This window comes from Rana temporaria, chromosome 4, assembly GCF_905171775.1.
Source record: "Rana temporaria chromosome 4, aRanTem1.1, whole genome shotgun sequence".
Lineage (NCBI taxonomy): Eukaryota > Metazoa > Chordata > Amphibia > Anura > Ranidae > Rana > Rana temporaria.
The window spans coordinates 155798186-155819677 of record NC_053492.1 but is presented as its reverse complement, the minus strand read 5'-3'; the positions used below and the strand labels follow the sequence as shown (position 1 = coordinate 155819677).

The 21492-nt window shown below is 41.6% G+C and overlaps 1 protein-coding gene across 6 annotated transcripts in view; it reads left to right on the top strand.

Moving 5' to 3' along the window:
• The window catches only part of VEPH1 (ventricular zone expressed PH domain containing 1), a 500435-nt gene that overhangs the window by 226534 nt on the left and 252409 nt on the right, over window positions 1-21492 (top strand). For all 6 annotated transcript variants that reach the window (XM_040349240.1, XM_040349244.1, XM_040349242.1 and 3 more), the window contains one exon: window positions 14906-15126. In XM_040349240.1, coding sequence (XP_040205174.1) covers window positions 14906-15126 — 221 coding nt within the window. The remainder of the gene's footprint in view (window positions 1-14905; window positions 15127-21492) is intronic.

Sequence of the window (21492 nt, the reverse complement as noted above, 5' to 3'; positions counted from 1 at the left end):
TTTGTTGCATCAAGGAGAAGGATTATTTTTGGTTGGCAACCATCCTTGACTACCGTTACAAGGGGAAAGTCTCAGAACTCATTCTGTCCCCAGAAAGGGAGCAGAGAAGCAAATATCTTGAGTACACCTTAAAGAGGAGTTTATGTAATGCCTTTACAGACTGTCTAGGCTGCCTATCTTTGTGGGTGTTGATTTTATCTGGAATTTTTGGCATTGGTTTCATGGGCACACTTAACACCCAAGGGGCAATTTGTCTGCACCTGTTTGAATATATCATTAAAATTTTTGAAAGCAAGGACAATTCGTCCTTTCATCAACAGTACTTCAATAGGGATACAGTGTGAATACACAATACAGATCCGCCACTTTACAAGCAAACTAAGGGGACCCCCCATACGATATATTTAAAGGAATTTTTTATTTTTATTGTTTCATTTCAAGCATCATTACATCACTGCTCATTTAAAAATTATCCTTTTTAAAATCTTTGTATGCATTGATACATGTCCGCCAGGGCAGTACGCGGGTCCCCATACCATTTGTATGCCAAATAACTGGCATATAAGCCTTCAAAATTAGCACTTTTTTCAAGTTCAGGTCCCATAGACTTTAATGGAGTTCGTTGTTCGGCTCTGAACACTTGCGATGTTCGAAAGCGTTGGTGTGAACCGTACCGTGAGGTGTTCGGCCCATCTCTATCCAAAGGTTACAGTGGTTCGGGTGGCTCCTGTATGTTAAGAAATCGTCTCTGGAACCCACTCATTGTTGTTATGTATATGGGCCTAGTCCTAGACATAGTTCCTTCCACAGAAAAAAAAAATCTGATTCTCTAACATTCTCACATTCCAATTCTGTCCAGGAGTCACAGGTGCTCAACTTGTGCATAAGAAACCTAGGTCTGATAGTAGCCTGCTTTAAGGCAGTTCCATTTGTGAAGTTTCACTTCAGACTTCTACAATGCATTGTCATAGGACAAGTTAAATAGTTACCTGGACAGATCAATTCACTTGGCACAAGGCTCTGTAATCTAATCCTGTCTCTAGGGAGGATCAGCCTGTTAGGCTGAGAAGGAGCTCCTAGGTACTCTGCCAGTGCAGGAGATTTGGATATCAGAAGTCACTTGTTTTACAGGGTTCAGATGGAGGACATTCTTTTATTCCTCATTGTGCCAGAAAGACTCAGGTGGATGTTGACCTGTTAAAACTCCTGGTAGATGCTCCATGAGCTGGACCATAGGGATCTTCTGTTTAAAGTATTTGTAAACCTTAACTTTGTAAAACAACCCATTCAGTTTAAAGTAGAAATGCAAAGAGATGAAATGAAAAGAGAGGACTGATTGTCAGGTCTCTATTATTTGATAAATTCCTATAAGGGACCCAGCGTTTCGGAGGTTCAAATAGATTTTGCTGGGAAGAACCTCCAAACTCTGACAACCAGAACTCTGGTCCCAAAGAGGTTAAAGTTATATTAAAGGTTTATTTTTTTCTTTAAAATAACAAACATATACTTACCTCCACTGTGCCGTTCGTTTTGCAGAGTGGCCCCGATCGTCCTCTTCTGGGGTCCCACGGCGGCTCTCGTGGCTCCTCCCCGCAATAGATAACCCCCTCTGGGAAGCACTCTCCCCGAGGGGGTTAACAAGCAGGGTGGGCTCCCGTGTCATACACTCGGCGTCCATAGCTGCCGAGTGTATAACTTGGCCCCACCCCTCAGCGGCCGCGTCATTGGATTTGATTGACAGCAGCGGGAGCCAACGATTGCATACGATGCATTAAGGTGAAAAAACACAAGGGTTTACAACCCATTTAAGCCCCAGGAGGGGGAGGCTTGAAAGGCAGCAGAGGGAAATTAACACCTGTGTCAGGGAAGTAGAGTGGAGAGAGAGTCTCACAAGCTGTGAGTAACGTGTGAGATTGAGATCTCAGGCAAGCTGTGACTCTGGTTGCTGACCCCCATGTGGCCTGTCTGGCACCTATACCATGGAGGAGTCTGACCCCAGTATGGGACCAAAAAGATTGGCGGTGAGCCTGCTGTATAGTTTTCTGATACCAGGACTTTGGACTGTTGACTTGTTTTGGCTGAGGTAAGCTATTCTTGGTTTATCTCTTTTTCAAATAAAGGAACTGTTTGCTTTTACCTAACCGACTGGCCGTCATTCCCGAGCTACCTAAGATCACTATATATAAATTACAAACAATTATAAATACCTTTTTTATAAGTGATCACCTGGCCTCTGTTCTCAGCTGCATAAGAGGGTTATAAAAGTGGGGGTGGAGACACCTTCTGACAATGTTGGGGGTGTGGAAACAGCTACTTGAACAGAGCACAGGCATAGCCCTGTGTAAAAATCAGAGACAGAAATACACTGTGACAAGCTGGGTAGTGGGCTGTGTCAGTGGGAGGCAGAGAAACAGCAGTACATTTATTTTCCTTAATGAAGAACTGGACAGAGAGGTATGTCAGCAGTAGTCTGACCACTGGAGTGCAGACAGGCTATTATCCCAAACAGAATGCAAAGACACAAACTGACCACGGTGGGATGTATGTGCTTACATGTCTGAAATGGTCAGTTTGAAATAGGAAACCAGGCGGCTGGCAGGATCACCAGGTATTTTACACAAAGGAAGCAATGCAAAGAGAATGAAATACTTTTCCATACAAATGCATGTTAACACAAACACATTTAAGAAATATAAATTATAGGGTATTGTACACATTAAGGACCAATGCTGCTACATTGTTGCTGACTTTAATAGCAGCCAAGGTTCTGAGGGACAGGGCATGTCTTCATCAATGATTCCTATGATGCTAAAAGCTAGAAAGACTTCTTCCTGCAAGGTCTATTGTTGGACATGAAAGACATACTCATTCAGTGTGAGTCTTGGGGCTTCCACCTTATGAATTTATCCCACCTACATCTCTGCCTGGACCAGAATTTTGGTCTCAGCCCCATTAAGGGTCAGGATTCTGTCTCTTTATTATTTTTTTCTGAGTCAGTTGGCTTCTCTTTTTCTTCTTGATTAAGTCAGTTGGCCTCTCTCTCCCTCTCTCTCTTCTTGATTAAGACCTTTATACAGGGAGTCTCACGTGCAGCTCACACTGTATGTTCCACTGCGACTTTTGTGGGATATAAATCTGGTTCTCTTTGCCTATTTGAAAACCATTGTTGAACCCATTATAGACAATTTTTTCTCTAGTCAGAGGTGTTTGCACTTTTTGCCCATCACCTCAACAAGGATATGGTTCCTACATTTCTGTCTGGTTGCTGTTCACCCAAAGGAAGATTCCCTCCATTGTCTTAATGTGGTTTGGGCTGTGAAAATAAATATATGTTCTTTCAAAGAGTGATCATTTAAGGTAAATCTTTGAGCTGCAAGTGGTCCCCAATTTTCTTGGGCATGTTAGCATTTGTTTTATGTGTTTCCCACCACTCTGTTTTTGGACATCCCAACAGTCTAGGAAATCCAGTGTTCATAAATGGAAAATAAATAAAATAAAATGTTTGGGCTCACTGAAAAATCCCTTTCTTGGAGTCCATAAAGGCACACAATTCCCTAATCCTCTGTGTTTATGTTCATGTTCTCAGTATTACGTTGCTATATGGTGGCATTGTGGTAGTGTATGGGTTATCCTGCACAAGACTAGATAACAGTTTTTTTGTTGTCAGTGTTTTTCAGTCCTATAGGCAGAAGTAGAAACCTATAGTTTAAAGCTTAATTCAGATGGGCACTGACCACTTTATAGTGTGAAGAACCTGTTTGTTTTTGGAGCAGCACAGAGTGGAAATGGAAAGACTCACATGTACACAAGTATCTATATATGAACTTGAATGCAGACAGTGTGTGTTCGGGGCCTTATGCCCATCTCTGCATATCTATCAAACTTGGCTGTGCAGGCAGAGCCAGATAGAGAGTGGGAGGGCCCAGGGGAACTTCAGGTTCAGGGGGCCCCTTATACATAGAGTTGGTTTACATTCTCAATGGCAGTGACACATTTTTTTAAATGACACGTCATTCTGAGGTCATAGTGCTCTATGTGTGGTTTGCTTGAGCTGCTAAAATTCATTAAAAAAAAACGATACAACATACCAGTCCAGAGTTTTACAGTCGATTGTCAGCAAAATATTACTCCACAAGATACATTTAATAAACTCAAATACGTTTTTTATTATACATTTTATATTATTTTACTTTTTATTATTTTGTATATCATTGTTTAATTTGTTTTATATAATTTTTGTGTAAAGGGGGGGCCCTTCCATCAGGGAGGCCTGGGGCATTTTGCCCTTTTTGTCCTCTTATAAATTTGGTCCTTTGTGCAGGCGAGTCTGTATCTCCATTTACCTACAGTTATAGCTTCATGCTAAAAAAATAAAAAAAATAACAAATGGTGCTTTACGCCAGGAGTACAGTACTGCTGAGTAATGTGTAAAGATGAGCTGTGGAAATCTTTGTAAACTCAGGGGATTAATAATAACAGGGATTTGTGAATAAATCCCAGCAACAGTTGTCATTAATCATTTACAAGTTCAGATGCTACTTATTGTTACACTGCAGTTTTAATCATTTCTCTTCCTAACAACCTACATATATTTGTAAATAGGAACAACAGAAGGCCATAACATTTTATAGGAACATAAAATTCACGAAATTAAAAAATAAATGCACCATTTTACCTGGTTATTTATAAGAGAAAAAAACAAGCATAAACCATGATAGTAAAACCAGTAGTCTATGCAGTTAGTAAACATGAGTGTCATTAAGTGATGTTTCACTTAACATAGCTTTGTGAGTCAGTTCAGAAGGTCTTGGATCCTTGGATCTTAGATCAGGAAGTTCTTGAATAACATGTCATCACTTGAGAAGCATAGCCTGTGACCACATTTAGCACAGGTCAGTACTTCCTTTTCTCATCATGCCAAACTCAGTGTGTTTACACTATTCTCAACTTGGAAGAAGCAGCTGAGTAAACAGCAGATACTGTATGTGACAAAAATGTTTTCTATATGCTGAAGTGCTGATGGAAATATCATCATGCTCTATTAGTGAACCTCTCCATTCATTCACTGGTCATTACAGGTATCAGTTGCACATCTTGATACTTGAGTTATCTGAGCACAGCGGCACAGCGGAGGGGATATTATTACTCTCTGGATCGTATACAGCATAATTACTATGATAGATGACATTAGCCTGATAGTTGCAGGTCACATTGGATTTAGGTGATACCTGTTAAGGAGTATTCACTATTTAAGAAAGTGTTTTTTTTTTTTAAGGGGGAAAGAGGTACGTGAACACTTGAAGGAAGGAAGTGAATTCTACTGTCCTTATCATACAAGTGGATAAACCACTGCAAACTTTAATTTGAATACAATCTAATTTGCTCCTTCTACAAGCTCCAAATTTAAAGATATATTCAAGCAGAACTCCTGGCCAAAAATCCCAGAGCTCTTGAGAGGGGAAACTGATATTAAGTAAGTGGTACAAAAAGACCTAAAAAAAGGGAACACACACAAAAAACCTTTGTCAAGTGTTAACAGTAAATTGTGTAAAAATAAATAAAATAAGTATAACTATTTTTACCAACATGGTTAAGTATTGTCCATGATGATGGCTAAACCTCTGTGTGAGTAATTCTTGGACCTAGAAGAAGGGGATAGACAATGGAAGCCTTGTCTTGAGAATGAATTGGAAGTGCAAAGCAGCCCTAATTATTTTCCTACTGGACTAGTTCCACATCACTAGAAACAAGATTGTTGTAGCATTAGAAAGTGACATTTCCATTCTAAGACCAAAATATTTGACCTGGTAGCAACCAACCCATAGACCACCCATAGACCGCCCTATTCCCCTTATCCATGCCCCTATTAAAATGTTACTCCACACATACACTTCCTTCCAGGTCAGGGCCCCACAAAATCACTGGCATGCATACCATGAAAATCTTGGACCTAGAGCATTCCCAACATTCAGATGACAAATATACTGCTGTCTCCACAGCCCACATTACAACCTACTTTAAGCCAATTGCCCTGAAGAATATGCAGGACTGGTACACCACCATCTATCTGATTTTGTTAGATTGGATCCTAGAAACTCTTTTTCTCGTCTATGTTGCATCCAATGGGATTAACCATGCTTTGTCAGCCTTATGCACACTCTTAAGAGAGAAGGCCTGCCTAGAAAATTATCATTTATAGTTGAATAGGAGAGAGATACCTGGATCAGGGCTTCTCGTTGGAGGAGTGGACTAAAGTGTTCACGCTGACCCATACTTTCTCTGTATCTAATCACTATCAACAAAAAAAACTACAAAAATGTTATCACACTGGTACAGTTGCCCTTTCATTCTGCACTGCACATTCCCCTTCTCCAACATTTGTTGGCACTGCCAACAATATAAAGAGATGTTTCTGCAGACTTGGTGGAGTTGAAGTAGGATGCAGCCCTTCTGGTAAGATGTTTATTAAAATCCTACTGCATTATGCAATATCCACAGACAGCTGCAACCCCTGAGACTCCATTGTTGTCCATAACTCAAAAAATAAAATATGGACAGTCGCACATCAAAAAACCTTTGCTTCGTGCATTACCGGCACCCACGGTTTCTGAGAGGACATTGATTGCTTAGTGCACTCACCTGGAGTGGCAGTTTCTCCTTTCCCATTGTTGTCCATGCTTCCTGGCTTCAAAACATGCATCAAAGCACATATGCTCAGGTTTTGCCTGTCTGCAGCCTACGCAACAATTTCTTGATGATAGGGTTCTCACCACTTCTGCCTGGACAGCCACAATAAATGAGATGATGCATATGCAAAGCCTTATGGTAGATGGCAACGATTGCATGGACCCATTTGTACAGGTGTGGTCTGGTTGGATGTTGTTTTTGCACCCCTGCTACATTTAAATCTTTGTTGGTTTCTAAGGGTGCTTCTGGGTCCTGGAAGACAGTAAGAGCAACCCATATAACCTACTAATGCTGTAATCTAGCTTTAATCGCCTCGCCACCTAACATCCTTATGCCCTATATGGCTCTGTCCTGCACCACACAAAAATTATATATACAGATAACCTAAATAATTGATGTCATTCCACCTCCTTACCCTTTTGGCTATCTCTTTCCTTATATACCCTACCTGTGTGTAGGGTGCAGTGGTGTGTGTTGATGGCAAAGTATACACTCAGAGGCCAAGGAGGACGAAAACAGTATATTATGAGAGTTCCAACAATGTACAAACAGGCCCAGTGGGAAGACACAGCTAACCAGAGTCACTTACAAACAGTAGCAGAGTACCAAGATCCTGGATTGATGCCAAGAGCTTCTGCAACGAGAAGCTGGAATGCTGTCTGGCCAGTTCACACCCGGGGAGGCTTCTTATGTGGAGATGGCATAGTACTTGCACTTTCCTTACTCTGAGTCCTCAGGAATATTTCCCTGCCACTAGGCTCTGTTTCTGCCAGAGGGGAACTTGTCTCCACACTAACCACTCGCATAAAGCACTCCAAACCCCCGGGAGCTGGAGTCTTAAATAGGCTCTGCCTGACCCAAGATATTCCCCCGAGGTCCCATTGGGCGTCAGCATCCAATCGGAAAGATGTCTCCCTGTGACTGCAGAAAGTCATGGCTAAGGAACCAAGCTCCTCAAAACTTCCTTCTTCTGCATTGCCACTTTGGTCGAGCACCACCTACAAGGGAGATACAGGCTGCACCTGCCTACATAACCTTTCAAATTTTATTTTCCATTAAACCTAAAGTGATGCATTGCCATGACATATATTTACAATTTGCCTGTATACTGTACTTTTTGTCAAACTTTGCCACAAGTTCTTGAATTATGCTTTTGATCACTCTATGAACAAAACCTATTAAATGTTCAACCAAAAAAAAAAAAAAAAACATGTTGTGTACAGATCTCAGAAACTTAGGGTGAAATCTGAACATATTCTTGAGAAAATCTTCTGCCCTCTGCCAGAAAGTTTTGCAATGGGAAACTTCCTGTTGTGGCTATAGGATAGAAGTGAAGGGAAACCTCCCCAGTAGGACGCAGATGGCAAAAAAACTTACAAGGTGTAACCCTCCCTTATGAAAAATTATAGTTTTGTCTTTAGTTCTACTTTAAGTCTGAGCTGTTGGCCATGGGTGCCTGCATCACAAAACTGCCCAGTAACACCCCTGTCTTTCCAGAATCCTGAAAACATAGTTAGTGAGCAGGAGAGGGCAGAGTTTAAGCTTGCCCTTGATACAGCTTTAGAAAAACCCTGGTCAAGAAGACAGGCTAGCAGGGGGCTGACAAGTGTTATTTAAGGCTAAGAGCAGAGAGTAGCAGGGTCCTTTGCCAGCAGGAGAGTGGTCCAGCCTGGAAACTGTTAAACCGTCCAAAGCTTAGGAGAAGCCTTAAGAAGTCCTGGATGATTCATGCTAAGTGAGGAGCCATAGAATCATCCCTAAAGTCACAGGAACATTAAAGTCAACACTCAGAGAGGATCTTCCTGGGAGAATTTATGCAGAGTTCAACTAAATCTGGGAGGAGGTCTTTAGACTGCCTGTGTCACAATGAGTAGGCCTTAAGAGAATTCTCAGGAGAGAGACTGTTGCCTGTGCACCTCCTTCTTGTTAGAGTGATTGTTCCAGACTTGCTTCCAGAGTGTGCCTTGGAGAAGAGAAGGCCCCTGTGCTATAATTGTGTGCTACCTTTTTTGTGGAAGGAAACTCTGCCTCATTTGCTTAGCTGCTTCAAAATAGTGTCTTCATTCAAGTTGTTTAGTTCTGGACACCCCAAAGCTTTTCCCAATCCCTATCCTAATTCTACAAAACAATAAAAAAAAGAAAAACACAATTGCCTGTTTACTATATCAGAACTGGGTGAGTTTGGATGCATTTGGCTGAAAATACCCTGTGTCTGGCTACTTGCTCCATTAAGCATTCAGAACCTGGGATCAAATTGCCGGACCAAGTCATGGGTCCGCTACATTTTGCTTGTACAATTAATGATTTCCTTGTGATTGTTTTAAGCATGCATATATGTATATCCTGCATGAAGAAATTAACACAATTTATTTGTCAACTAGATTAACAGTAGCAAAAAATAACATTTAGTTGGTATAATATTCACTTATGAAATGTAACTATTTTTGGGATGGCTCCACTGATCTACTTTGCATGACTCCAGACATGAGCACTTTGATTCATTGCCACAGAGAGCATGAAAACGGTTCTGTGTTCCAGAGCAGAGGTAATTTGACTACAGAAATAAGTGAGCACTGAATATCTGGACAAGAACCAGACTTCTGTGATAAGCAATGAATAGTTCATTGAATCCGGTGACTTGTTTAGCGCTGATAAAGGAGGTAAAACTGTAGGACATTTCTTTTCAACGTCATCCAACTATTGCATAACTCTATTCACGTATTGATGTTAGCCATTTGGGTGTTCTACTTAAGATTATAGAACATTTACACTGTTTCTACAAAGTACCTCTGACTGTTGTGATATTGTTGAACACATTTCATGTGACATATGAAGCAATTTCAAAAATGTGTCCCTATCAGTTTAAATGCCCAAAAACAGATATTAGACTTTTTTTAACCTAAGTATGTAACTATATACTCTAGGTATGAATGCAAAAGTGACTCCTATATCATTCAAGACTAAGGATGAGCTCAAGGTTTGGCCTAAACAAAGGTTTAGTTCGAACTTTGGTTGTTTCTGGCCATATTTGGTCAATATCTGGTCAAAGACGTCACTGGGGAGGCCTTACCTTTTTTTTTAGCGGGTAAAATAAGTACAGTAAAACTTGTTTTAGAGTGTTTTGCAAGACAATCAACATTTTTAAATAATTATTTTTTCAATAGATCACAATAACGGTTGTACAATCTTTCATTTTTTTTTTCAAAACAGTTTAAATAACCCAGTAGTCAAGGCAAATGCATACATGGGTGGATTCAATCAACAAGGGTAGTATATTACATAAAACTCAGAGTCAACTACCATGTCAAGATAACTTGATGGATCAACTTAAAGGGTTCCTAGGGAGCTACTGGTTGTAACTAAATACATTTCGACTTGATATACAAGCGATGTCTTCATATACAAGTAGCATCATGTCACAACTGAGTATAAAAAAGAAGAGGTAAATATATTTCTAAAGGTACTATTGACATGACCTTTTTACCCCATGTCGGTAACAATCCATACAATCCATACTAACAAAGACTCCCAGAAGTTTTTTCTGCATTAAGGTGAAAAAACAGGAGGTTCTACAACCCCTTCAAGTTACACGTATGTGCAATAAAATGGAATGACACAGGGAAAAAATATTGAACAGGCTAACTGAAATTTATTTACTGCTTCGTACAAAATCCTTTGTTGGCAATGACAGCTTCAAGACGCTTCCTGTATGGAGAAACTAGTCGCATGCATTGCTCAGGTGTGATTTTGGCCCATTCTTTCAGACAGTCTTCAAATCTTGAGGGTTCCGTGGGCCTCTTCTATGAACTCTGATATTTAGTTCTTTCCATAGATTTTCTATATTTTTTATGTCAGGGATTGGCTGGGCCATTGTAGCAGCTTTATTTTCTTTCTTTGAAACCAATTAAGAGTTTTCTTGGCTTTGTGTTTGGGATTATTGTCTTGCTGAAATGTCCACCCTCCTTTCATCTTCTTCATCCTGGTAGATGGCAGCAAATGTTGGTCCTTGTCTCTTGGAGAACTCTTCTGATAATTCTTTTTACTCCTCTGTCATAAATGTTGCCAGGAGCACCTGGTCGTGGCTGGCTTATGGTGAAATTATGTTCTTTCCACCTCTGGATTATGTCCCCAACAGTGATCACTGGAACATTTAAAAGTTTAAAAATTCTTCTCTAACCAATGCCATCAGTATATTTTGAAACATTAGGGTTGCAAAGGTCTTGAAAGAGCTCTTTGCTTTTACCGATCATGATATGCTTCTTGTGTGACACCTTGGTAATAAGACACCTTTATATAAGTCATCACTTGTGACTAAACCAGCTGATATTAATTTTCACTAACAATAGGCAGGATCACTTTCTAATTATCGATAGATTTCAGTTGGTGTCTTGGCTGTCCATGCTTTTTTGCACCTTTCTTCATGTGTTAATTACTGCTCCCTGTGTCGTTCCATTTTATTAATTTATAACTTAATTTCTGAACATATTTGTTTTGTTTTGGTTTCTTTGTATGTAGGGATTGCATGAGTTGTTACCGACATATGGTGAACATTGTATGTCACTAGCACCATTAGAAATAGTATATGTACCTAGAAAAATGGTGAAGTGTTCAATACTTATCTTACCCACTGTATACACTTTAAATGGTTACCACTACCACCAACGACATGCCCAAAATTGTGAAAAAAAAATGTGAGTGTATTAATACAGTTGAATGACATCTATCAAAACCAAGCAAACAAAATATCTATCATCTTTGTGTGTCAAAGTCCAAATTATAGAAGTGAAAAACACTCAAATAAAGTGGTGCCCCTTTAATTTGCCACGACCAGCTATAGCAGGGATATGCAATTAGCGGACCTCCAGCTGTTGCAGAACTACAATTCCCATGAGGCATAGCAAGACTCTGTCAGCCACAAGCATGACACCAGAGTCAGAAGCATGATGGGACTTGTAGTTTTGCAACAGCTGGAGGTCCGCTAATTGCATATCCCTGAGCTATAGGCTACAGGCTCTCACTGTGTATTTCCCTCTCTTTTCAGTCAAATTCAGTACCAATGCAGTTCATCAAAATACAAACAAATGACCCAATAGTGCTCTCTATTTAAAAAGTTTTGTCACTTTATTAAAATAATAAAACACTTAATAGAGTATAACGTTTGATGAAAACTGACAGGCCTTGTACACACGACCGAACATGTCCGCTGAAACTGGTCCGTCAGACCAGTTTCCGCGGACATGTCCGACCGTGTGTAGGGCCTACCGGACAGTTTTCCGGCCTAGCGGACAGGTTTCCAGCGGACAAAAGTTTCTTAGCATGCTAAGAAACTTGTCTGCTGGAAGCCTGTCTGTCGGACATGTCCGATGGTTAGTACAACTCATCGGACATGTCCGCTGGCCCGAAATCCCGCGCATGCGTCAAATTGATTTGATGCATGCGTGGAAGCATTGACCTGCCGTCTACGTCACCGCGTTCTCTGTCCGCTGGGATTTTCGTCTGATGGTGTGTACACACATCAGACCAAAACCTCCCAGCAGACATGTCCGATGAAAACAGTCCGCGGACCGTTTTCATCGGACATGTTCGCTCGTCTGTACAAGGACACAGAGACGGGGTAATCCTGAGGCTCACCGCTGAATAAGGAGCCAATGGATCAGACTGCAGCCACTTTCAAACAGGGGATTACCTCCGCTGGAGCACATAACAAGCAAGCTCCACCCTATGCGTCACACGATCTTATGACTACTTCAACCACTTAAGCCCCGGACCATTTTTTAGCTAAAGGACCAGGCCACTTTTTGCGATTCGGCACTGTGTCGCTTTAACTGACAATTGCACGGTCGTGCGACGTGGCTCCCAAACAAAATTTACGTCCTTTTTTCCCACAAATAGAGCTTTCTTTTGGTTTTATTTGATCACCTCTGTGTTTTTTATTTTTTGCGCTATAAACAAAAAAGCAGCGATAATTTTGAAAAAAATCAATATTTTTCACTTTTTGCGATAATAAATATCCCCAAAAAAGATATAAAAAATTTTTTTTTTCCCTCAGGTTGGGCCGATATGTATTCTTCTACATATTTTTGATCAAAAAATCGCAATCAGCGTTATAGTGTATACAAAATAGGGGATAGTTTTATAGCATTTTTATTAATATTTTTTTTTTACTATTAATGCCGGCGATCTGCGATTTTTATTGTGACTGCGACATTATGGCAGACACATCAGACACTTTTGACACATTTTTGAGACCATTGTCATTTTTACAGTGATCAGTGCTATAAAAATGCACTGGTTACTGTGAAAATGACACTGGCAGTCAAGGGGTTAACCACTAGGTGGTGCTGTAGGGGTTAAGTGTTCCCTAAGGAGTGATTCTTGCTGTAGGGGGCGTGGCTTGCTGTGACACGTCACTGATCGTGTTCCCGATGACAGGGAATACGATCAGTGACAGTATCACTACGCAGAATGGGGAGATGTTGTGTTTACACTAACATCTCCCCTTTCTATCTCTCCCTGAGACGATCGCGGGTATGCCCGCGGCAATCGAGTCCGTGGGATCCGCGGAAGGGTTCACAAAGATTGCGGCCTTTGAAAGTTTGGCTCTGTAATTGCCTTTGTACTCTTTTAAGTAAAGCATTTGAAATGTTGTCCCTGGTATGAAGTTACTGAAAAGGGTGTAATGCAAGTAACTGGCACACACAGTCCACTGAGTGGGTCTTAAATACATTGTGTAATGAAGACATCTGTGTGGAGTGGTGTGAAGACAAAAGTCGGTAGCGTGTACCTGTTATAGGTAAACCGGCCTATACTAGCGAGGGAGATGTTGTAGGCACTCCTTCTGCCACTGGTCTGTTTCCCAACACAACGGGAGTGGATTTGCACTGCAAAGGTTCCTATCCTGTACAGAAGTATGGAAGTACTTCTGTGTAGTGTACCCCATGTGTACTAAAGTAACCCTGTACCAAGGTGCCTAGTGTAGCCCAGAAGAACCCATGTGAACCTTGCTTGGTGCCCAAAAAGGAGGGAAACATGGAGGATGTGACAAATAACTACCACCCGCCTACCTGCTTACAAGCTTGGTAATTTTTTTCTGTCAATTGACCCTTTTACTAGTAGAAAAACAGTGAGGCCTCGTACACACGACCGAATATGTTTGCTGAAACTGGTCCGCGGACCAGTTTCCGCGGACATGTTCGGTCGTCTGTACGGCCGACCGGACCGGATTCCCGGCCGAGCTGACAAGTTTCCAGCGGACAAATGTTTCTTAGCATGCTAAGAAACATGTCCGCTGGAAGCCTGTCCGTCGGACATGTTCGGTCGTCTGTATGACTCACCGGACATGTCCGCTCGGCCGAAAGCCCTTGCATGCGTCAAAGTGATTTGACGCATGCGTGGAAGCATTGACCTTTCAGGGTCGCGCACGTCGCCGCGTCATCGTCGCGGCCACGGCGCGGCCACGTCACCGCATATCCTGTCTGCGGGGAATTTGGTCTGATGGTGTGTACAGCCATCAGACCAAATGATCCCAGCGGACATATGTTGACCAGGCAATTGGGCAGACAGTAGTGGTTGCAATAAAATATTTAACTAGACGTCTACAGTATAATGTACAGTAAAGGGTCTCAAAATGGAAAGGGGGTTTTTATTAAGTTCTTGAGAGGCATATAAAAGTGATTTGTTATAAAGACAAATGCCTCAACATGTAGCAATTCACTTAACAGACAACAATAACATATCAATACTGAGTCTGGTAGTGTTCATATGTTACAGGGTAATGCAAACGACACGATGTACAATAACTAGTTGCAGTGTCTTGCAACTGCTTTCTGATAATAACTACTTTTGCACTGCTGAATACTTGGCAAATACAGCATTAAATAGAAAATAAAGTGAATTTCATTGTTTCAATGTTCTTTTCATACTTGTGATCTTTATGTGCCAATTTTTACGTAATAGAGAACATTCATAATTTTTAGATCATTTGTCATTGGTTTCTTCAACACGGGATTGAAAGCAAATACAGTGTGGTCGTTAAATAATTATTTACTTTAGTATTATAATAAGCCTATCCTTTTCAGCTCATTACATGCGTGGTTTGATATTTTTTTTAAATAAGAATCTACTATTGTTTGTAAGCAATTTAACCACGGTTTGGGTTTGTCCTGAACACAGTTATATATTGTCCTGTACTAAGCATGTTTTATTGTTTACTTTATAGACGATGGCCAAGATGTGTCTGACGTATCTGGTGAATCAGTTGAATAACATGGAACACTCATTTCATCATTTACTCCTCATGGAGATTAGAAACCTCACAAACACATTTAATGAAGTCCTGGGCATTCCAGGAAGAGACATGTGCAGAATGAGTAACAGCCTGACAGCGATAGCCAAGATTCTGAATGGACACCTGACAGATGAAGCAATGCCAGCATGCAGGTAGTAGTGTATGCTATCATCTGTTCAATGCCTAATGCCGCGTACACACGACCATTTTTCGGGTTGTAAAAAATTACGTTTTTAATGGTCTATAAAAAATAAAGTTTGCCTACACATGATCGTGAAAAAAAAAAATGCTCTAGCAAAGCGCGGTGACGTACAACACGTACGACGGCACTATAAAGGGGAAGTTCCATTCAGATGACGCCACCCTTGGGGCTGCTTTTGCTGATTTCGTGTTAGTAAAAGACGATTTGCGCTTTTCAGTCTGTTACAGCGTGATGAATGTGCTTACTCCATTACGAACGCTAGTTTTACCAGAATGAGCGCTCCTGTCTCATAACTTGCTTCTGAGCATGCACATTTTTTCACGTCGTTAAAGCCCACACACAACCATTTTTTACGATGTTAAAAACGACAACGTTAACGTTGTGAAAAATTAAAGCATGTTCTAAATTTTTAATAGCCATTTTTTACATCGTGAAAAATGCTCTGGAGGCCACACACGATAGTTTTTAATGACATAAAAAAAAACGTAATTTTTTACAACCCGAAAAACCGTCGCGTGTACGCGGCATTAGGTTCGATTTTTCTATTAGGAACAAACTGTGCTTATTTCAGAAATCTATTATGTTACCTTGGATTACATCATAGTGCTTGCTGCTGTTATATAACCCATTTAGCTTTCCAATTTTCTACACACACAGGGGTAGATTCACAAAGAAAGTACGCCAGCATATCTAATGATACGCCGGCGTAATTTAAAAATTCCCGCGTCGTATCTTTGTTTTGAATCCTCAAAACAAGATACAACGGCATCTGGGTTAGATCCGACAGGCGTACGTCTTCGTACGCCTTCGGATCTTAGATGCAATTTTTCGACGTCCGCTAGGTGGCGTTCCCGTCGTAATCCGCGTTGAGTATGCAAATTAGCTATTTCCGACGATCCACGAACGTACGAGCGGCCGTCGCATTCTTTTACGTTGTTTCCGTTCGGCTTTTTCCGACGTATAGTTAAAGCTGCTATCTGGTGGCGTACTCAATGTTAAGTATGGCCGTCGTTCCCGCGTATAATTTTGAAAATTTTACGTTGTTTGCGTAAGTCGTCCGTGAATGGGGCTGGACGCCATTTACGTTCATGTCGAAAACAATGACGTCCTTGCGACATCATTTGGAGCAATGCACCCTGGGAGTTTTGACGGACGGGGCATGCGCAGTTCGTTCGGCGCGGGGACGCGCTTCATTTAAATGAAACACGCCCCCCTACTCGCCGTATTTGAATTCCGCGCCCTTACGCCGTGAGAGATACCCTACGCCGCCGTAACTTACGGCTCAAATTCTTTCAGGATTCAAAGAATAGCAAAGTAAGTTACAGCGGCGTAGCGTATCTCACATACGCTGCGCCCACGCAGATGTATGTGGATCTGCCCCACAGGCTTTAGCTTGTATAAGAACATGGTGCACAACAAGCTTTTACAACATTTATAAAGCTTTCAATCAACCTTAAGCAACATTTTTCTAAAGCCTTTATAGTAGTTCAGCTCAGTCTGGGAGTGATAAACTCAGATCTCAATAGAAGTGGCAAATGTTACTTAATCACTTCAATACAAGGTACTTTCACCCCCTTTCTGCCCGGACCAATTCTCAGCTTCTCAGCGGTCACGCAACACTGTATCCAAACAACATTTTTTCCACAACTAGAGCTTTCTTTTGGTGTTATTTGATCACCACTGTGTTTTAAATTTGTTGCACTACAAATAAAAAAATATAGAATAAAAATATTTATAGAATTTGTTTCTGTTATAAAACTTTGTAAAAAAGTAGATTTTCACGTTCACTGATAAGTACTGACGATGCTGCAGTGGCAGGCACTGATGAGGCAGTACTGCTGGGCACTGATGAGGTGGAACTGATTAGGTGGCACTGATGGGGTGGCACTGATGGGTACCGATGATGAGGCACTTATATGCAGCACTGATAGGCGGCACTGATGGGCACTGATAGGCAGCACTGATGGGCACTCAGTCGGCACTGATGGGCACTGATAGGCGGCACTGATGGACAGCAATAGATGGCACTAATAGGCAGCACTAATGAGGAGGCACTGACAGGCATCACTGATGGGCACAGATTGTCATTCATAATGGGCACTGTTTGGCACTGATTGCCATCCCTGTGGGCTCTAGTGGGCATCCCTGGTGGGCTCTAGTGGGCATCCCTGGTGGGTCTGCACTAGGGTTGCACTGATACCGATATTAGTATCAATATTGGTGCCGATACTAAGCTTTTTCACGTACAGTACTTGTACTCATGCAAATGCTCTGATGCTTGACCCGATACCTGGGCAGTTAGGGGTGATCGGTGCAGCGGTGGGGGAAGTTACAAGCACCAATCTCCCTGTATAGATTTCAATAAAGCAGCTCACAGCCACTTCTCCCCAACGCGGCTTTCAGCTATTGAAATCTATACAGGGAGATCAGTGGTTGTAACTGCCCCTACTACCGCACCGATCACCCCTGACTGTCCCCTGTGTCCTTCTCTGTGTGTCCTCCTCTCTTTGCTCCTCTGGTCCTCCTACGGCCCCCCCTGTGTCCTTCTTGCTCCTCAGGTCCCCTTCATATCCATTGTGCTCCCCTGGTCCCCATCTGACCTCCTAGGATGGAGAGTGGACGAAAGAGCTGGAAAATCTGTCATTTATCGGCAAGTACTTTAAAAAAAGTATTGGTACTTGTACTCGGTCTTAAAAAGTGGTATTGGTGCAACCTTAGTCTGCACTGATAATCAATGTGCTGATTATCAGCGCAGATGCCCCCTGTCAGGAGAGCTGCCGATTGTCTCTCCTCTACTCGCGCCATGTCGGCGCGAGTAGAGGAAAAGCACTTCCTGGTTACCATGTGATCAGCTGTGATGGGACACAGCTGATCACATGGTAAAGAGCCTACGACATTGGCCTTTTTACTGACATTGGCAATTCATTGTGTCAGAGCGACACACCGCACTACTGTTTGCCGTGCTGCATGCTAGCGGCTCATCCTGTTGGACACCACTTTCCGCCCGTAATTCTGCTAAATGGCGGGCAGTGGTTAAAGTGGTTGTAAGGGTAAAAGGTTTTTTACCTTAATGAATTCTGTGTTAAAGTGCAACTCCACTTTTGTTAAGAAAAAACATTTCCCTCTAGGTGATCTATGTACATTGCAGAGTTTTTAACCACTTGTGGACCGCCCACCATACATTTATTGCGGCAGGGCGGCCGCTCTGCACCAGATCACTTACCTAGTATGCAGGGCCCATACAGGACGGAGGGCGGATGCCGTGGGCGGTACAATTTACTTAAGGAAGGGGGAGCAGTTCTTACCCATGCGATCTGATTCCTGTGCGAGTTCACAAATCGCACTGTGATCTATGAACCGATCTGGGGGTGTCATTAAAATTGTATTGACACCCACAACGGTTCGCAGAGGGCAGTGTGAACCTAGAATCAAATCACAGCCCAGAGCCGTGTGTTGACACTCAATCACTGCTAGTATGTGATCTGACACTTCCGGGTCTGGCGCATGCGCGTGCCGCTGGGGACCCGCTCCCGCTGTGTTTCTACAAAGTGGGAGCCCAGCAACGGCTACCGCAGACTCTATGTCCGCCAGCACCCGCTGATTACACAGGGCACAGGCAGAGCAACAATCTGCCTATGTTAACAAGGCAGATTGTCGTTCTGTTGGAAGGGTAAGCATAGATCCTGTGTTTTGTGCTAAGCAGCAACGCAGATCTTTGCCTTCCCCTAGTCAAAGCACCTCCCCCACAGAAAGTAAGCAAAACCTAGGCACACAGTTAACCTTTTGATCGCCCCTGGTGTTAACCCCTTCCCTGCTAGTGTCATTAGTACAGTGACAGACTTGTTTGCTGCAATATCACAGTCCCTTTATAAGTCACCTGCCCATGCCATTGCTAGTAAATAAATGAAATGAAATCAAAATAAATAAAAAAATCTAGACGCTATACCTTGCGCAAACCAATTAATATACGCGTATTGGGTTTTTATTTACCAAAAATATGTAGCAGAATGCATATTGGCCTAAATTGATGAAGAAATGTGATTTTTTACATTTTTTATTGGGTATGTTTTATAGTAGAAAGTAAAAAATATAGTTTTTTTCCCCCAAAATTTTGGTCTTTTTTTGTTTATAGTGCAAACAATTTAGATAGCAAAGGTGATCAAATACCACCAAAAGAAAGCTCTATTTGTGGGGGAAAAAGGACATACATTTTATTTGGGTACCGTGTCGCACATCCACGCTATTGTCAGTTAAACTACCGCAGTGCCTTATCACAAAAAATGGCCAGGAAGGGGGTAAAACCTTCCAGGGCTCTAGCGGTTAACAGACTTTGTTACAGATTCCCACCTTTTGTTATTCTGAAGAAATCACTGTTTGTTCCTCTCTGCCCCTGTGCGTAGTGAGTCCAATGGATGTGGTTTCTTAATTATAAACCAGCTACTGCAGCTGTAGGGCTCCAATGAGGAAACCTGCTGGGTCTGCATCCATATAGATGCGATTTACATTTACATTTACACTTGTATCTTAGTGTAGACTTCTGGAAAAATCTGTGAGCCAATCACACAAGCAGGAAATTATGTTTCTGGGGGGCGTTCTGTACACATTCTGTGTACAGAACACCTCCAGATAGCTATATTACATTGCATTTTACAGAAAATTACAGTGCTGCAGATTGAAAAGGAAAGGTCATTTTTAATAACATTTAGTTACAATATGACTTGTGTCACAATTGTATATGCTATATTTTTTATTTGCTATTTTTTTCCCCATGAAAATGGAGTTACCTTTAAGATAAAAGGAACTTTCACGTGTAGCTCCCCACAGCACCTCCTAAATACTCACCTGAGCACAATGTCAATCCAGCATTGTGCACTCTGCCGGAGCTCTTCTTCCCTCTCCCTGCTCTCATAGGCTTGGCTGAGAACAGCAAGAACCATTGGCTCTTGCTGTTGTCAGTCAAATTCTGTGAGCAGAGAGCAGGGCCGAGCTGGGCTTTGTGAATAGACGCAAACAGCCGGTTCGGAAGCAAGTCCGCACAAGTGGCCTTATGGGAATTGGCTTCGTATGGGGGCACTCAGCGCAGTGGAGGAGCCAGGAGTGCCGACAGGTGACCCAAAAAGATTAGGATTGAGGCTGCCCTGTGCAAAACCATTGCACAGTGTAGGCAAGTGTATAACATGTTTTTTATTTTCATTTTAAAAAATGTGAATCTTTAATATCACTTTAAAGCTAAATCCAGTGGGCTGAGAAAATTCACTGTGCAGTGAGATCCTCCACAATGCAAGGGTTAAATGTTTTTTTTTTCAAAGGGGCAAGAAACAAGTAGAATTATTTACCTTACTCCTTGCTCTATACAATCGGTTTCACAAAGTCACTCCTCTTCACAACTGGACTGGTTGTGACCTCTCTGACATCATCATGTCATCATTGTACATGAGGACTAGTGTTGCTCACGAATATTCGCATTGCGAATATTCGACTCGAATATAGCATATTCGAGAAATCGCGCTATATTTCGAATTTCGCGGTGAATATTCGCAATTCCGAATATTCGCATTTTTTCAATTTGATTTTTAAAACAGATCACATCCTATCGACGTCTAAAAGCATTGCTGGTATGATTAGAGACCCTGGGCCGAGTAGCTAAGCTGAGGCGATCCTTTTATGTTGCCAAATTGAAAAAAAAAAAATTGCGATTTTTCGCTATTGCGAATGCGAAAATGATTGCGAATTTTCGATAACTGTGGTAGGAGAACTCTGATTGTCTCTGATGCAAAAGGGGGGGGCTTTGTGTATGTTTCTGTTATGAATATTTGTATGTTTGATATTATTATTTTTTGTAAGAAGGAAAAAATTGCGCATACCTTAAAAAAGGGGAGAATACAGCAGCAACTCAAAAATGTTATACAACATAAATTAATACAAGACAGAAAATGGAGTCGCTCTACAAGAATAAAAAATATGTCTAGCGACAAGACATGTGGGCAAATTATAAAATAAGCAAGCGCAAATAACTTGTGAAATACACAGTGAAACAAATATATAAAGAAATATAGTCCCAATAATAGAAAAATAATCTTTCATAAAAATGTCTTTGATATGTGAAGTGAAAAAAAGTCCAAAGCATGCAGCATGAACGTGTTCAATCTTCAAGGTGTTTGATTGACAAATGGCTGTGACAGATGGATAGAGTAAAGAATCACCACCAATGCAAAACACTTTTTATTTTCTATTGTAAAATATCACGAATATTCTGAGCCAATCAGAGTGCTCCTTCCGCATTTGCCGAATATTCGCAATTATTTTGTATTGTAAA